This window comes from Anomaloglossus baeobatrachus, chromosome 12 (assembly GCF_048569485.1).
Source record: "Anomaloglossus baeobatrachus isolate aAnoBae1 chromosome 12, aAnoBae1.hap1, whole genome shotgun sequence".
Classification (NCBI taxonomy): domain Eukaryota; kingdom Metazoa; phylum Chordata; class Amphibia; order Anura; family Aromobatidae; genus Anomaloglossus; species Anomaloglossus baeobatrachus.
Genome location: NC_134364.1, coordinates 62,834,532 through 62,852,031, shown reverse-complemented (window position 1 = coordinate 62,852,031; position 17,500 = coordinate 62,834,532). Strand labels below are relative to the sequence as shown.

Here is a 17,500-nt window from a genome sequence, read left to right as displayed (position 1 = left end):
TGCGTTGTGTGACATGTCCAATATTCCAGCTTCTTTCTTCTGCGAATGCCTCAAAGCTGGCATTCTCTCAACATCAGGTGGGAAGAATGCCAGCTTCCAGTCATGCGCAGGAAAAAGAAGCCAGACTGCTGGACTGATGTCATGCATCGCAAGTTCACAATGTAAGTTATTTATTTGATTTTTTTTACTGCTAATTACCATTGTTTCAGTCCAGTTGTGGCTTTATACAGCAGGGAGGAGCATTCCTTGCTGTACTAAGTGAACATTGGAGCGATTGATCTGTCAATGGCCCTTTAAACATATTGTACGGCTCTCGCGGAATTATATTTCAAATTATGTGGCGTTTACGGCTCTCTTAGCCAAAAAGGTTCCTGACCCCTGCATTAGGGCATATCTATAGGATATGAAATAAGAGTTAAAGGGAACCTGTCAAGTCCAATATGTACCCAGAACCAGGAGCAGTTCTGGGTGTATACTACTAATCTCTGCCTAACCGTCCCTGTATACACTAGCATAGATAAAGAGATCTTTAGCAAAAGTATTTCTAAAGATCCTTTATGATATGCTAATGAGCGAGGGGACTAGTCATAAGGGCGTTACTGCCCCTGACTAGTCCGCCCTCTTAGCAGGTTAGCACGCCCACAGGGGTGTACTAACATGCTATTCAATGGCCACTGCTCAGCGGTATTTGCATGGTCTCATGTACCTGTATCAGCTGTCACCACTTCAAACGCCAGGTTTTGGCTCAGCGCGCATGATCAGAAGTCCCAGCATTATGAAGCTGGGTGTACGCGTCCCGGCTTCAGAGAGGTCTAGTACGCATGCCCAGAAATGCCAGGACTTCTGATCATCTACACTGACCCTAAACCCTGCGTCTGAGGCGGTGACGGCAGACAGGTACACGCGTCCAAGCCAATAATGCTGGGCATTAAATGGCATGTTAGCACACCCCTTTTCTTTATCGTTCCTTCCATGGGAGACCCAAACCATGGGTGTATAGCTAGCGCCTCCGGAGGACACACAAAGTACTACACTCAAACGTGTAGCTCCTCCCTCCGGGCTATATACACTCCCTGGATGACAATCTACCCAGTTCATTGCTTTGTGTTTCAGGAGGATACACACACTTGCATTCTCTGATATTTTTTTTTTTCATTTTTATTTTAATTTTAAAGATTTGGAAGAAAAGCGGGTCCAGTCTGGACTCCCGGCATGTCCCTTCACACCCCACTCTGTCGGCGGTGCTGTTTTAAGGTTGACTTTATAAGGCTGGAGCCTTCACATGCCGTGCTCCTTCACATCCTCTAAGAGGCTCTGGGTTGAAGTGGGAGCTTCCACGGTCCTCTCTGCCTGCAGAAGACCGGTCTCCATCCGCAGCCCTGTCTGGTCCCTGCTGGAAGGAGCATTTACCCCCCTCTCCAGGGACATGGCCCTGCGTCTCAAAGCTAAGTATTGAGACGTTTTTCAGGGGTCCCGGGTACTTTTATTAGGGGGACAGTATGTGTTTTAGCGTTACTGTAAATTCCGGCCGATTCTGGGGATTTCCCCTGAGAACCGCGCCGAAGGTGCCTGCTCGTCGGCCGCATTTTTAAATCTAGGCCCCGGCTTCAGTTTGGGCCTAGTTTCGGTTTTGGCTTCTCTGCATGTTTTGCATACAGCGCCGCCCACCGCCCGACCAGCAGAGGGGAGGGCACTCCTCTCTGGGGAGATGTTCCCTCCCCTGTATATCTCCCTGTATCTCTCTGCCCTCCGTTTTTCCCGCTCTTGGGCTTATACACGCCCCCCCTCTTTCTCCCAGCGCCATCTTCTCAGCGTTCTTACACTGGAAGGCGCTGGATGCTGCAGCTGCATACTGTTAGGCAGGCTGACGCTTCACAGGGGAGCGGTGGAATCCGGAGGGCACACAGAGAGCACGGGCTGGTAAGCCACAACCTCTGGTTGTGGACTTTTATTACACTCTCAGGCATTCTATAGGAGTGTATTCTGGCTGCAGAGCTTCCACTTCAGCAGCATGTCTGTCTCTCGGAGCAAGGCTGCAAACATGTACGCTATATGCACTGCATGTAAGCTCATTCTGCAGAGCCAAGCACATACCCACATTGTGATGCCTGTGCTAACATGGTTGTGTCTCAGCCTGGAGCCTCCGCAGGGGTCCCTCCGGCTGCTTCGGCCCCGGTGGCTGAACCCCCGGCTTGGGCAAGCTATTTCCCAGTCTTTTGCCGACTCCATGGAGCAGCTGTCCCGGACACTGCTGACCATGCATCAGCCCCCTTCTCAGGGTGCTTCGGCTGCTCCTAGCTCTGCGGAGCTCCCAGAGCATGTCCCAGGACCCCGTCCCCCTAAACGGAGACGCAGGGACCCTTCTCCTTCCTCTTCCTACAGCTCTGATTCACGTGCCGAGGTACAGGGCGAGGAGGACTCGTTTACTGTGGGCTCAGACGCTACCTCTATGTACCCCATTGACTTGTCTGAGGGTGATGCGGATGTTAGTGCCTTGATTGCGTCCATTGACTCCGTACTGAACCTCAACCCACCAGAGTCTGAGGAACAAGCCTCTCTGGTAGAGATACACCAGTTTACCTCACCTAAGAAAGCTAAAAGTATGTTTTTTTAACCACTCCAGCTTTCAGACCACTGTTACCAAACCCAGGGCCTGTCCTGACAAACGTTTTCCGAAGCGTAGTTCAGATGACCGTTTTCCTTTTCCACCAGAGGTGGTTAAGGAATGGGCTCAGTCCCCAAAGGTAGACCCTCCGGTGTCCAGAATCTCAGCCCGCACAGTCGTAGCTGTGGCTGATGGCACTTCTCTTAAGGATCCCACTGACCGCCAGGTTGACCTTTTGGCCAAGTCTATATATGAGGCGGCTGGAGCCTCGTTCTCCCCGTCTTTTGCGGCAGTGTGGGCTCTCAAGGCAGTCTCTGCCTCTCTGGAGGAGATACATTCCCTCTCCAGGGACTCTATTCCTGAGATGGATGCCTTAACTCCTCAAGCTTCGGCTTTTGCATCCTACGCCATGTCTGCCATCCTGGAGGCTTCTCACCGCACGGCGGTGGCCTCCGCTAACTCCCTCGCGATCCGCAGGATCTTGTGGCTTCGAGAGTGGAAAGCAGACGCTTTCTCTAAAAAGTACCTTGCGGGTGCGGAGCGCAGGCAACGGCACGGGGAGGAGTGGGGAGGACAGACAGACAGCAGAGGAGATGTGTCCCACTCTAATCAACCCACTGAACCGGGGGACCAGAGAGCGAGCACCACATATGCGAGCTCCCTACCACCATTGCTACTGACAGGAAACACCAAGTGTGCCCACCGCGCACCCCCCAGAGTCTCCCTTTTGCTGGGTCCCGGCTGTTTGGGGAACAGCTGGATGACATAATCAAGGAGGCTACTGGCGGGAAGAGTACTTCCTTGCCTCAAACTAAGGCCAGGAAACCTGTCCAGGGCAGGATCCAATCGAGGTTTCGTTCCTTTCGTTCCTCTAACTGGTCATCCTCGAAGCCCTCGACCGCGTCCACTACCGCAGCCAAGGATCGTCAATCGAACTGGCGCGCAAAGCCGCGTCCTCAAAAGACCGGAGGAGCCGCTGCCACTAAGGCAGCCTCCTCTTGACTATCTGGCTGCGCCAGCAACGTCCTTGGTCGGTGGCAGGCTCTCCCACTTTGGAGACGTGTGGTTCCAACACGTCGCCGATCAGTGGGTGCGGGATATCATCTCCCACGGCTACAGGATAGAATTTTCTTCCTGCCCGCCAAACAGATTTTTTCTGTCCACACCCCCTTGCTCAAAGGGCCGCCGCCTTCTCTCAGGCTGTGGCATCCCTGCAGGCCAACGGGGTAATTGTTCCGGTTCCCGCCCGGGAACGGTTCAGCGGTTTCTACTCAAACCTCTTTCTAGTCCCCAAGAAGGACGGTTCCTCCCGGCCCATCCTGGATCTCAAGCTTCTCAACAAGCATGTTCAGGTGCGGCATTGTCGCATGGAATCTCTGAGATCGGTCATTGCCTCAATGACCCAAGGAGATTTTCTGGCATCCATCGACATCTGAGATGCCTATCTGCATGTGCCTATTGCGGTCTCACCCCAGCGTTGGCTACGCTTTGCAATCGGAGAGGAACATTTCCAGTTCGTGGCTCTTCCCTTTGGCTTAGCCACGGCCCCTCGAGTGTTCACCAAGGTCATGGCAGCAGTGGTTGCGGTCCTGCACCTCCAGGGATTGGCAGTGATTCCTTACCTGGACGACCTTCTAGTCAAGGCCTCATCCAGTGTAGACTGCCAGCGGAGTGTCTCTCTCACTGTCGCCACGCTAGTTCAGTTCGGGTGGCTTGTCAACCTGCCCAAGTCCACTCTGACCCCGACCCAGGTACTTCTGTACCTAGGGATGCAATTCGAGACTCTGCCGGCACTTGTCAAGTTGCCCTTAGTCAAACAGCAGTCCCTTCGTCTGGCGGTGCGCTCTCTGCTGAGGCACCGCCGTCATTCCATCAGACACCTCATGCAGGTGCTGGGTCAGATGGTGGCGTCAATGGAAGCAGTTCCCTTTGCCCAGTTCCATCTGCGTCCCTTGCAGCTGGACATTCTCCGCTGTTGGGACAAGCGGATCTCTTCCTTGGACAGGCTGGTGGCTCTGTCATCACAGGCCAGGAACTCCCTTCAGTGGTGGCTTCAGCCCCTCTCCCTGTCACAGGGACGCTCCTTTCTTACTCCGTCCTGGGTGATCCTCACCACGGATGCCAGCCTCTCCGGTTGGGGAGCGGTATTTCTCCATCACTGAGCACAGGGCACTTGGACTCCGTCCGGATCAGCCCCTCCCGATCAATGTGCTGGAGATCAGAGCTGTGTTTCTAGCTCTCCTAGACTTTCACCACCTGTTGGCGGGCAAGCACATTCGGGTTCAGTCGGACAATGCGACAGCGGTTGCCTACATCAATCACCAGGCGGGACTCACAGCCGTCTGGCGATGTTGGAGGTTCAACGAATCCTCCAGTGGACGGAGGACTTCAAGTCCACCATATCTGCAGTCCACATCCCAGGCGTGGAAAACTGGGAGGCCGATTATCTCAGCCGTCAAACCGTGCACGGCGGCGAGTGGGCCCTGCATCCGTCAGTGTTCAGATCGATCTGCCGCAAGTGGGGCACTCCGGAAGTGGATCTAATGGCTTCCCGGCACAACAACAAGGTTCCGGTTTACGTGGCTCGCTCCCACGATCCTCAAGCCTTCGCAGCAGACGCACTGGTTCAAGATTGGTCTCAGTTCCGTCTGGCCTATGTGTTTCCCCCTCTAGCGCTCTTGCCCAGGGTTCTGCGCAAGATCGGAACGGAGGGCCGTCGAGTCATACTCATTGCTCCGAACTGGCCCAGGCGAGCTTGGTACCCAGACCTGCTCCGCCTGTCCGTAGAGGTGCCGTGGCATCTCCCGGACCGCCCAGACCTTCTCTCTCAAGGTCCGTTCTTCCGCCAGAATTCTGCGGCTCTCAGATTGACGGCGTGGCTCTTGAATCCTGGATCCTGACGGCTTCAGGCATTCCCTCTGAGGTCATCTCCACCATGACTCAGGCTCGGAAGTCTTCCTCGGCCAAGATTTCCACAGGACTTGGAGAATTTTTCTGTCCTGGTGTCGTTCTTCCGGCCATGCTCCTTGGCCGTTCTCCTTGCCGACCATCCTGTCTTTTCTACAGTCAGGTCTACAGTTAGGTCTGTCCCTCAATTCCCTCAAGGGACAGGTGTCGGCTTTGTCGGTATTATTCCAGCGGCGTATCGCCCGACTGGCTCAGGTGCGCACCTTCATGCAGGGCGCATCTCACATCATCCCTCCTTACCGGCGGCCCTTGGATCCCTGGGACCTTAATTTGGTCCTCACGGCCTTACAGAAACCCCCTTTTGAGCCTCTCAGGGAGGTTCCCTTGTCTAGACTTTCACAGAAAGTTGTCTTTTATAGTAGCCATAACTTCTCTCAGGAGAGTTTCTGATTTGGCTGCGCTTTCTTCGGAATCCCCCTTTTTGGTGTTCCACCAAGACATGGTGGTTCTTCGTCCGACTCCGGACTTTCTCCCTAAGGTGGTGTCTTCCTTCCACCTTAACCAGGACATTTCATTGCCCTCTCTTTGTCCGGCCCCTGTGCATCGCTTTGAGAAGGCGTTGCACACCTTGGATTTGGTGCGGGCGCTCCGAATCTATGTGTCACGCACCGCCGTTTTTCGGCGGTGCACCTCACTTTTTGTGCTAACCACGGGTCAGCGCAAGGGTCTCTCTGCTTCTAAACCGACCCTGGCTCGTTGGGTTAGGTCGGCTATCGCCGATGCCTACCAGTGTTCTCAGGTGCCTCCCCCGCCGTGGATTAAGGCGCACTCGACCAGAGCTGTCGGTGCCTCCTGGGCTTTCAGGCACCAGGCTACGGCTCAGCAGGTGTGTCAGGCTGCCACTTGGTCCAGTCTGCACACTTTTTCGAAGCACTACCAAGTGCATGCTCATGCTTCGGCAGATGCGAGCTTGGGCAGACGCATCCTTCAGGCGGCTGTCGCCCATTTGTGAAGTTAGGTTTTGCCTACTTCTCAGTTTGGTTTATTTCCCACCCATGGACTGCTTTGGAACGTCCCATGGTTTGGGTCTCCCAAGGAAGGAACGATAAAGAAAAAGAGAATTTTGTTTACTTACCGTAAATTCTTTTTCTTGTAGTTCCGACATGGGAGACCCAGCACCCTCCCTGTTGCCTGTCGGCAGTTTTTTAGTTCCGTGTGTTTCACCGGCTGTTGTTAGTAGACAGAGTTCTGGTTTTGCCGAGTTTTACTCTATCTCTACTTATGGGTGGATGTCCTCCTTCAGCTTTTGCACTGAACTGGGTAGATTGTCATCCAGGGAGTGTATATAGCCCGGAGGGAGGAGCTACACGTTTGAGTGTAGTACTTTGTGTGTCCTCCGGAGGCGCTAGCTATACACCCATGGTTTGGGTCTCCCATGTCGGAACTACAAGAAAAAGAATTTACGGTAAGTAAACAAAATTCTCTTTTTTTCGTGTGCTAACATGCTAAGAGGACTGACTAGTCGGGGGATCTAATGCCCATGAGACTAGTCCCTGCGCTCATTAGCATATCATAAAGGATCTTTAGAAATACGTTTTCTAAAGATCTCTTTTTCTATTCCACTAGATACATGGACAGTTGGGCAGGGATTAGCAATATGCACCCAGAATTGTTTTTGGTTCTGGATGCATATTGGACCTGACAGGCTCCCTTTTAAGTGGATGAGGATCCCTCTCACAGCCCCGCTCTGTACTCCACCACAGGAGCCAACTGCATCGGCATCGAGTTAGTATCAGTACAATTAAAAGTGGTTTTACTCCAAAAATCTGCCCAGAAGTGTGGGGCCTGTGCACTACCATGGATCTGTGATGCTCGAGTCAACTGCGCCCCCTCTCCCACAATATTTGGGTCCCAGAGGTCGACCCCCCAATGATCTTACAGGATGGCAATGCCCAGCATCATGCAGCCTGATTCCTGGAGTTTTGCTGTAGTAATCGTTTGGCCCCATTACCTGCTAACCTCTGGTTTGACCTGCCCCCCCACCCTCGGAGGTCACCGGCATCGCCGACACTCGCATTATTACCTTTGTGAATACTCCTTGTCTTGTCACATGCAGAACTGTGTAAATTACGACTGGTCCGTCATATATGTCTGATTAATGACAGTCTGTGAGGATAAGCTGACAACTACCTCTTCTCAATACAGCACAATCCCCGATCAAAGAACCTCCGTGGCCTCAACGCACAGCATAACCAGCACCACTACTCCAGACCGCATGCGCTTCCCCCGGGGAACCGCCAGCCGAAGCACTTTCCATGGCCAGGTCCGCGAGCGACGCACTGCAACCTACAACGGACCACCCGCCTCTCCCAGTTTATCCCATGAAGCCACCCCTCTGTCACAGACTCGAAGTAGAGGCTCCACTAATCTTTTTAGTAAATTAACATCCAAATTAACTAGAAGGTAAGTTTTTTTTGGTGGTGTGGGAAGTCTTTCACCCCGTCACTCACTGCGTGCCATCACTCCTAAAAAGATCCCTTCACCCCGGAGCCGTGCGTTTTTGTATCTGTGTATATTTTGTGCCATATTTATAACTTTTTGTAGACATTTACTGTTAGCTTTATCGGATCAGATGACATGCCTCGTGTAAGCTCCGGCCTTTGTCTGTGTAAATGTTCATGTACTAAAAGTACCAGGGAGCGTTAATACAATGGAGTGTAACTTGTCACTGGGTCTGACCCATTCCACGCACTAGCAGCTTTTTTTTCGGAGGATTGGGGGGTAAAGTTAAAATTCCTGCCCTCCAACTAATGGGTAATCATGGTGTTAACATTGGTGGGGGTGTACTGTTTTATACATTAAGGGTTGTCTGTAGGGATAGTTAATGCAAAGCTGATGCTTAACAAGCAGTAAATGTCCACGTCTTGATTTTTTTTCTTAAAGGGGCGGGCTCTTTCGCTTTTTGGATCTGAAGCATTGCAAATAGTTGCATTCACAGTGCAAAAGGAGTCCTGCCTGACTCTTAAAGCGCACCAACCACCAGGATTTTCCTATATAACCTATAGCCAGTGCTATACCAGCACTATCAGGCTGATTCTATACATACCTTTAGTTGTCACATAGCATCTATAGGTTTTGAAACACAAGCAAGTAAAGTTTGTAAAATCAGCAGCTTTTTGAATGGCAGCAGCAGCTGATAGCTGGGGTGGGTATTCATAGTTATGCCCTCCCCCTGTTATTTATGCTAAATTTATTATAGAATCAATTTACTTTGTGACTAGAAGGACCTGTGCTGATGTCATACCCATGTGACCAGAAGGGGAGGAGTCTCATCCAACATAGCTAATACCAGGAAGCAACATTTTCTTCGGCGCTCCATTGGGAGACCCAGACGATTGGGTGTATAGCTACTGCCTCCGGAGGCCACACAAAGTATTACACTAAAAAGTGTAAGGCCCCTCCCCTTCTGCATATACACCCCCCGTGGATCACGGGCTGCTTCAGTTTTATGCTTTGTGCGAAGGAGGTCAGACATCCACGCATAGCTCCACTGTTTTTAGTCAGCAGCAGCTGCTGACTATGTCGGATGGAAGAAAAGAGGGCCCATACTAGGGCCCCCAGCATGCTCCCTTCTCACCCCACTTTTGTCGGGTGTTTGTAAGGTTGAGGTACCCATTGCGGGTACGGAGGCTGGAGCCCACATGCTGTTTTCCTTCCCCATCCCCCCTCGGGGCTCTGGGTGAAGTGGGATCTTACCGGTCTCCAGGCACTGAGACCGGGCTCCATCCACAGACCCGGAGATCCTGCTGGATATGGAGCTGGGTATCGTCAGGGCAGGGCCCTGCTACATTAAGGTACTCTGTGTCCCCGTACACATTGCGCACACACACACCAGCATTGCTGGGAGTGCTAGTGCGCCGGGGACAACAGCGCGGAGCGCTTGTGCTATTATTCACTGCAGCTTAGCTGAGTGAATTTATGTGTTAGAAACTGCCGCGCCGGCCGCTGCGGGGTGTTTTACACTGTGGCGCGGCTGGGACTTATGGTGCGCCGGGGACTTCCGCGCTGGCCGTGCACATAGGACGGCCGCGCTTATTACTCGAGTCCCCGGCTTTGCGGCCTAGTTTTCGCTTCGTTCCCGCCCCCAGCCCTGCCAGTCAGGGGAGGGGCGGGACGCTGTACAGACAGTCAGCGCCGAGAGCTGGAGTCTGCTTTGCATTCTCCAGCCCCCTTCACTGGACACAGTGGGACGCCAGTTTCCCGCTCTTGTCTGGGGCACGCCCACGGCCCGCCCCTCTTCACAAGACGACGGCAGCCATTCCTGCACGCAGTCTGGGCTGGAGAAGGGAGACAAGCTCTGGGCAACCAGTCACAGGATTCGGGCGACCACACACCCGCCTTTGGGCGGGCGGTAAGCAGCACCTGAAGTGCTGACCCCACTAATGCCATTTGTACTTTATGCCTAGATGGCTAGACAACAGCAGCAAAAAAGCAAGGGTGCTAAGGCACAGGCTTTCTGGGCTGCTTGTATTGCATGTGCTGAAGTGTTCATTTGTACTTTCTGCTTGTATGCTATACATTGCACTGTACGGTCGCTATTCTTGGCTATATACTTCTAGATAGCTAGACAACAGCAGCAAAAAAGAAAAGGTGCCAAGGCACAAGCTTTCTATGCTGCTTGTACTGCATGTGATACTGTTCCACACGGGTTCCAATGTCCCCATTGTGTGCAATGCTCCCCTGTAGCACTTGGTCAGCCGGGGTCTCTGCTAGAGGTGGCTAAAGGAACCACCTGTGAACCCTGTCCAGGGACAGGGACGGAGTTGCAGTTTCGGCTGATAGGTCTGTGACTGTGACTAACATCTTAGAGACTTTGCAGTCCAGACGGACCATGGGCAATGTTGATACGCCCTCATTTGGAACAAATCACTGCCCTGGGGGGGTCCCATGCATCCCAGGGCGCAGGCTCTGACACGGACGACAGTCCCAGACAGTCTAAGCGAGCTCGCTGGGAGCGGCACTCGGCTTCATCACTGGTTAGGGTCCCAGCGGGACTCTCTGTATGATGAGGCAGACGTAGCTGATCAGGACTCTGATCCTGAGACCGCTCTCAATCCGGATACTCCGGATGGTGACGCCATAGTGAATGATCTTCTAGCGTCCATCAAGGGAATGTTGGATATTTCTCCCTCAGCTCCTCCGGTGGAGGAGTCAGCTTCACAGCAGGAGAAATCCCTTTTCAGTATCTCAAGCGTATATTGAGTACTTTTCTGGCCACGCTGACTTCAGAGAAGCAATCCGGAAACACCACACTTATCCAGATAAGCGTTCTCCAGTCGTATTAAGGATACACGTTATCCTTTTTTCTCCCTGACGTGGTCAAGCGCTGGACCCAGTGTCCAAAGGTGGATTCCCCTATCTCCAGGCTTGCGGCTAGATCCATAGTTGCAGTGGAAGATGGGACTTCACTTAAAGATGCCATTGACAGACAGATGGTCCTCGGGTTGAATTCTGTCTATGAAGCTATCGGCGTGTCGGTTGCTCCGGCATTCGCAGCCGTATGGGCATTCCAAGCTATTTCAGCTGGTCTTGCGCACGTGGACACTGTCACATGTACATCTGTGCCGCAGATGGCGTCCTTAACCTCGCAATGTCTGCATTTCGACTTACGCTATTAATGCTGTCCTGCACTCTATGAGCCGTACGTCAGTGGCGTCCGCCAACTCCGTGGTTTTACGCAGTGCCTTGTGGTTGAGGGAATGGAAAGCAGATTCTGCTTCCAAAAAAGTGCTTAACCAGTTTGCTGTTATCTGGTGACAGACTGTTTGGTGAGCGATTGGATGAAATCATTAAACAGTCCAAGGGTAAGGACTCTTCCTTACACCAGCCCAGATCACACAACACCAAACAGAGGAAGGGACAGTCGAGGTTTCGGTCCTTCCCAGGCTCGGGCAGGTCCCAATTGTCCTCGTCCAAAAGGACTCAAAAAGCTCAGAGAGGCGCAGATTCCTGGCAGGCTCAATCACGCCCAAGGAAGGCAGCCGGAGGAACCGCTACCAAGGCGGTTTCCTCATGACGTTCAGCTCTCTCTCTCCGCATCCGCGGTCGGTGGCAGACTCTCCCGCTTTGGCGACATTTAGCTGCCACAGGTCAAAGACCGGTGGGTGAGAGACATTTTGTCTCACGTGTACAGGATAGAGTTCTGTTCTCGTCCTCCGACTAGATTTTCAGAACTTCCTCACCTCCCGTCCGAGCCGATGCTCTTCTGCAGGCAGAAGGAGTGGTAATCCCTGTTCCTCCTCAGGAACAAGATACGGTTTTTACTCCAATCTGGTTGTGGTACCAAAAAACGACGGCTCTTCCGTTCCGTTTTGGACCTAAACCTGCTCAACAAGCACGTGAAAACCAGGCGGTTCCGGATGGAATCCCTCCGCTCCGTCATTGCCTCCATATCTCAAGGAGATTTCCTAGCGTCAATAGACATCAGGATGCTTATCTCCACGTGCCGATTGCTCCAGAGCACCGGTGTTGGCTACGATTCGTTATTGAAGACGAGCATCTTCAGTTCGTAGCCCTGCCCTTCGGTCTGGCGACAGCCCCACGGCTTTTCACAAGTTCATGGCAGCAGTGGGAGTAGTCCTGCACTCTCAGGGTCACTCTGTAATCCCTTACTTGGACGATCTACTTGTCAAGGCACCCTCTCAAGAGGCATGCCAACACAGCCTGAACGTGGCGCTGGAGACTCTCCAGAGTTTCGGGTGGATCATAAACTTTTCAAGGTTAAATCTGACACCGACCCAAGCGCTGACATATCTTGGCATGGAGCTTCACACTCTCTCAGCGATAGTGCAGCTCCCGCTGGCCATACAGCGTTCACTACAGACGGGGGTGCAGTCTCTCCTTCAAGGCCAGTCACACCCCTTAAGACGCCTCATGCAGAGGCAGTCCTTTTCGCGCAGTTTCATCTGCGTCCACTTCTATAGGACATTCTTCGCCAATGGGATGGGAAGTCAACGTCCCTAGACAGGAACGTACCCCTTTCTCAGACGGGCAAGGACTCTCTTCAGAGGAGTCCACCCTTCAGATCAATGTTCTGGAAATCTGGGCAGGGTATCTTGCCCTGCAAGCCTTCCAGCAGAGGCTGGAAGGCAAACAGATCCGAATTCAGTCGGACAACTTCGCAGCGGTGGCATACATCAACCACCAAGGCGGAACACGCAGTCGGCAAGCCTCCCAGGAAGTCCGGCGGATTCTGATGTGGGTGGAAGACAGAGCATACACCATATCCGTAGTTCACATCCCGGGCGTAGAAAACTGGGAAGCAGACTTCCTCAGTCGCCAGGGCATGGACGCAGGGGAATGGTCTCTGCACCCGGACGGGTCTCAAGAAATCTGTAGCCGCTGGGGGAGGCCGGACGTCGACCTAATGGCGTCTCGGCACAACAACAAGGGCCCGATTTTCATGGCGCGGTCTCACGATCAAAGAGCTCTGGCGGCAGGCGCCTTAGTTCAGGATTGGTCGCAGTTCCAGCTACCCTATGTGTTTCCCCCTCTGACACTGTTGCCCAGAGGGCTACGCAAGATCAGCTCCGATTGCCGCCGCGCCATCCTCGTCGCCCCAGACTGGCCGAGGAGGTCGTGGTACCTGCATCTGTGGCATCTCACGGTCGGCCAACCGTGGGCACTACCAGACCGGCCAGACTTACTGTCCCAAGGGCCGTTTTTTCCATCTGAATTCTACAGCCCTGAACCTGACTGGTGGCCATTGAGTCCTGGATCCTAGCGTCTTCAGGATTATCTCAAGACGTCATTGTCACCATGAGACGGGCTAGGAAGCCGACGTCTGCCGAGATCCACCACAAGACGTGGAAGATATTCTTATCTTAGTGCTCTGCTCAGGGAGTGTCTCCCTGGACATTTGCATTGCCTACTTTTCCTTCCTTCCTGCAATCTGGTTTGGGAACAGGTTTGTCGCTCGGCTCCCTTAACGGACGAGTCCCAGCGCTGTCTGTATTCTTTCAGAAGCGCATAGGGCGACTTCCTCAGGTACGCACGTTCCTGCAGGGGGTTTGTCACATTGTCCCTCCGTACAAGAGGCCGTTAGACCCATGGGGTCTGAACAGGATACTAATTGCTCTCCAGGAGCCGCCCTTTGAGCCTCTGAGGGATGTTTCACTTTCTCGACTTTCACTGAAAGTGGCCTTTTTGGTAGCGGTCACGTCTCTTCAGAGAGTGTCCGAGCTCGCAGCGCGGTCATCCAAAGCTCCCTTCTTGGTGTTTCACCAAGACAAGGTAGTGCTGCGCCTGATTCCGGGGTTTCTCCCTAAGGTGGTATCCCCCTTTTCATCTCAGTCAGGATATCTCCTTACCTTCCTTTTGTCCTCATCCAGTTCATCGATATGAATTGGATTTGTATTTGTTGGATCTGATGAGAGCGCTCAGAATCTACATTTCCCGCACGGCGCCCCTGCGCCGCTCGGATGCACCCTTTGTACTTGTCGCTGGTCAGCGCAAAGGGTCGCAGGCTTCCAAATCCACCCTGGCTCGATGGATCAAGGAACCAATTCTTGAAGCCTACCGTTCTGCTGGGCTTCCGGTTCCATCAGGGCTGAAAGCCCATTCTACCAGAGCCGTGGGTGCGTCCTGGACATTACGGCACCAGGCTACGGCTCAGCAGGTGTGCCAGGCGGCTACCTGGGCGAGTCTGCACACCTTCACCAAGCGTTATCAGGTGCATGCCTACGCTTAGGCGGATGCCAGCCTAAGTAGAAGAGTCCTGCAGGCGGCGGTTGCCTCCATGTAGGGAAGGGCTGTTTTTACAGTCCAAACTTGAGGTATTAATTTACCCACCCAGGGACTGCTTTTGGACGTCCCAATCGTCTGGGTCTCCCAATGGAGCGCCGAAGAAGAAGGGAATTTTGTTACTTACCGTAAATTCCTTTTCTTCTAGCTCCAATTGGGAGACCCAGCACCCGCCCCTGTTCCTTCGGGATTTTTTGGTTGTTCGGGTACACATGTTGTTCATGTTGAATGGTTTCAGTTCTCCGATGTTCCTTCGGATTGAATTGTTTAACCAGTTATTGGCTTTCCTCCTTCTTGCTTTTGCACTAAAACTGAAGCAGCCCGTGATCCACGGGGGGTGTATATGCAGAAGGGGAGGGGCCTTACACTTTTTAGTGTAATACTTTGTGTGGCCTCCGGAGGCAGTAGCTATACACCCAATCGTCTGGGTCTCCCAATTGGAGCTAGAAGAAAAGGAATTTACGGTAAGTAACAAAATTCCCTTCTTTCTGTTGGGTGAGGCCCTGCCCCCTCTTTTCACATGGGCATGACCTCAGCACAGGTCCTTCAATTCTAGAAAATAATTAACATAAATAACAGGGGAAGGGGATAACAATGAATATCAAACTTTACTTGTATTTCAAAACCTATACATCTGAGCTGACCACTAAAGTTGTATAGAATCTGCATGATAGTGCCAGTATAGCACTGGCTTTAGGTTATATAGGAAAATCCTGGTGATTGGTTCGCTTTAAGAAACTGTCGGTAAATTTAAAGGGACTGCTATGTGTGATCAGATCCCTTTAAATCACATTTTGCTAAGATAGCGCTGAGTAAACCTCAGTTTAACTCCATCAATGGTTAAATGTATGCATCTTCCAGGGACACTCTATAGCAGTTTGTTTCTTTTTCTGCTAATGATCAATTATTTACCGCTTGTTAAGTATGTTGCCATAGATGTGTATCGGTGCAATATTAAACCAGATGCCTTCTATTTGCTTCCAATGTGGACCAGGGATGAGAGCGCAGCCAGCTGAGCCACTGAGACGCCGTAAAGTATCCATGTCAGGTTGCTTTCTGTTCTGTAGAATAGAGCCTCCCACTAGTGTAAAGTATTATAGCACATGTGAATGCATTTATCGTTTGCAATCTCTTGTTGGCAGAAGCTGCCGCAGTTTTAATACTACTGTGTGGTCGTCTTTCCTCTGTGTCCTCCCCCCCACCCCCTCACTTGTGTGTATCTGCTTTGTAGTAGTTTCCTCAATATAAAACGTCCTAGAACTTGGATTATTTGAACCGAATGTACAATGTAACTGTAACACTAAGTCTACCTCCAAGTTTTACCTGCAGGTGTAATCTGGTATTGCACATAAATCTACATATATGGTCTAGTGTTTTGTATGGGGAAAGGGGCGATGGAGAGATGCATTTGGTTTTTGAAGAGGAACATTTTTTGAAGCTTACACTTAAGTGATTCATTTTCACACTAATTTTTTAAAGAGAACCTGTCAGAGGCCTTATAAAGGCTGGGCCGCCCTCGAAGGCGCCTATCGGGAGGGGAGGGGCCGGGCCGCCCTCGAAGGCGCTTATCGGGAGGGAAGGGACCACGCCACCCTTGAAGGCGCCTGTGTGGTGGGAAGGGGCCGGGCCGCCCTTGACGGCGCCTATCGGGAGGGGAGGGGCTGGGCCGCCCTTGAAGGCGCCTGTGTGGTGGGAAGGGGCCTGGCCGGCCTCGAAGGCGCCTGTCTGGTGGGAAGGGAAGGGAGCCGGGCTGCTCTCGAAGGCGTCTGTCTGGTGGGGAGTGGAGGAGCTGGGTCGCCCTCGAAGGCACCTGTGTGGTGGGAAGGGGCCGGGCCGCCCTGGAAGGTGCCTGTCTGCCTTGAAGGTAGAACTTGTCTCCTTCATATTGACAGGTTCTCTCAAAGGGGCAGTAATTCTGAATGCATTCCCTTAACTCCCCTTTTCTTTGCTTTCTCTTGCAATTGCTCTGTTTTTCTGAGTATAATAATGTGTAGCCTTCCTCTAATAATGGTGTATCAGTCTTGGGTCACTGTCAGTCTTGCAGCGCTGCATCCTTTCTCTCCTCTCTGATGCTGCGGTTGATGCTGCGGTTCTCCAGCTGCACCTTCTGCTTGTTCAGGGTCTGCACAGACATCTCAAAGCATCGTTCGATATAACAAAGCCCGAGTTCTGTGCAGGAGGAAGTAAAGCAAAATAAGTGATCGGAATAATGTGCAAAAGTCTTGTCTAAATGTTATCCGGTTTGTGCAGTCATAGTCTTGCCATTGAGGCTCATCCCCCTCCCTAATAACCAGACCACAGGGCCCTGCAATCGAGGGCATTTCATTGATTTGATCAGCATCCAACACATGAACAGTTTTGCTATCACTTTGACTTGGAAAAGAAATCCTTCCCTAAGCAGCTTGTTGCCTCTTTTCCTCATGCTTTACAGTGCAGCACTGCTTTTTCACTCTGTTCAGCCGCTCTTCCTCCCGATCACTAGCATCTAGTGAAAATACAAAGGTAGGAATGGCGATTCTGCCGCCTCCTCTGCCTGTCGCAAGCAGTAAGTTTCCCGAATGTTCCTCCTCGTCTCTCTCCAGATCGCCTTTCCACGACTATCGTGTGATTTTTAGTGGACAGAACGATGAAACTTTGTGTGAATTGTAGTCCTAAACGTTTTTATTTTTCCCTGTGCTGCCGGGTGTCCAGTCCTCGAACAAAGACTAACTTGTATTATGCTTTGTCTTATGATGAAAGTATTTTTGCTGCCTTAATAATGTCTTAGAAATATATATATTTTTTTTTTTTCTGGCCACAAAAACTACTAACACAACGGAGAATGTCTGAGCCGATGACTTTGTCTTGTACAGTGTGTTTTTTGCAATATATGGAGTTTACACCGATGTGTTCTACATTAATGTCTATGGTCTGTGATCGCCGCCATTTACACGAACTCTAAAACGAGACCTTCTCAGGGCCAAAAAACCAACTCTAACGTTACCTTCCAAATCCAACCTTAAGACCCCTTCATCAGAGAGCGGCGGCGACATCTGGCAGGTCCAGAGGCTCTAACATGGAAGAATCTAATGCGCTGCCGGCTTGGCTAATAATCTCGAATTAAGATGTCTGTAAAATGAAATATTTTTTTGACACTTTAGTTTCCAAATCTAACCTGCTTGTAAAAAAGGAAAAAAAAAAAACTTT

General features: G+C 51.8%; 1 protein-coding gene across 12 annotated transcripts in view; it reads left to right on the top strand.

Annotated features, from left to right (window-relative positions):
• Positions 1 to 17,500, top strand: part of MARK3 (microtubule affinity regulating kinase 3) — a 115,719-nt gene that overhangs the window by 83,811 nt on the left and 14,408 nt on the right. For all 12 annotated transcript variants that reach the window (XM_075331031.1, XM_075331033.1, XM_075331030.1 and 9 more), the window contains one exon: positions 7,718 to 7,975. In XM_075331031.1, coding sequence (XP_075187146.1) covers positions 7,718 to 7,975 — 258 coding nt within the window. The remainder of the gene's footprint in view (positions 1 to 7,717; positions 7,976 to 17,500) is intronic.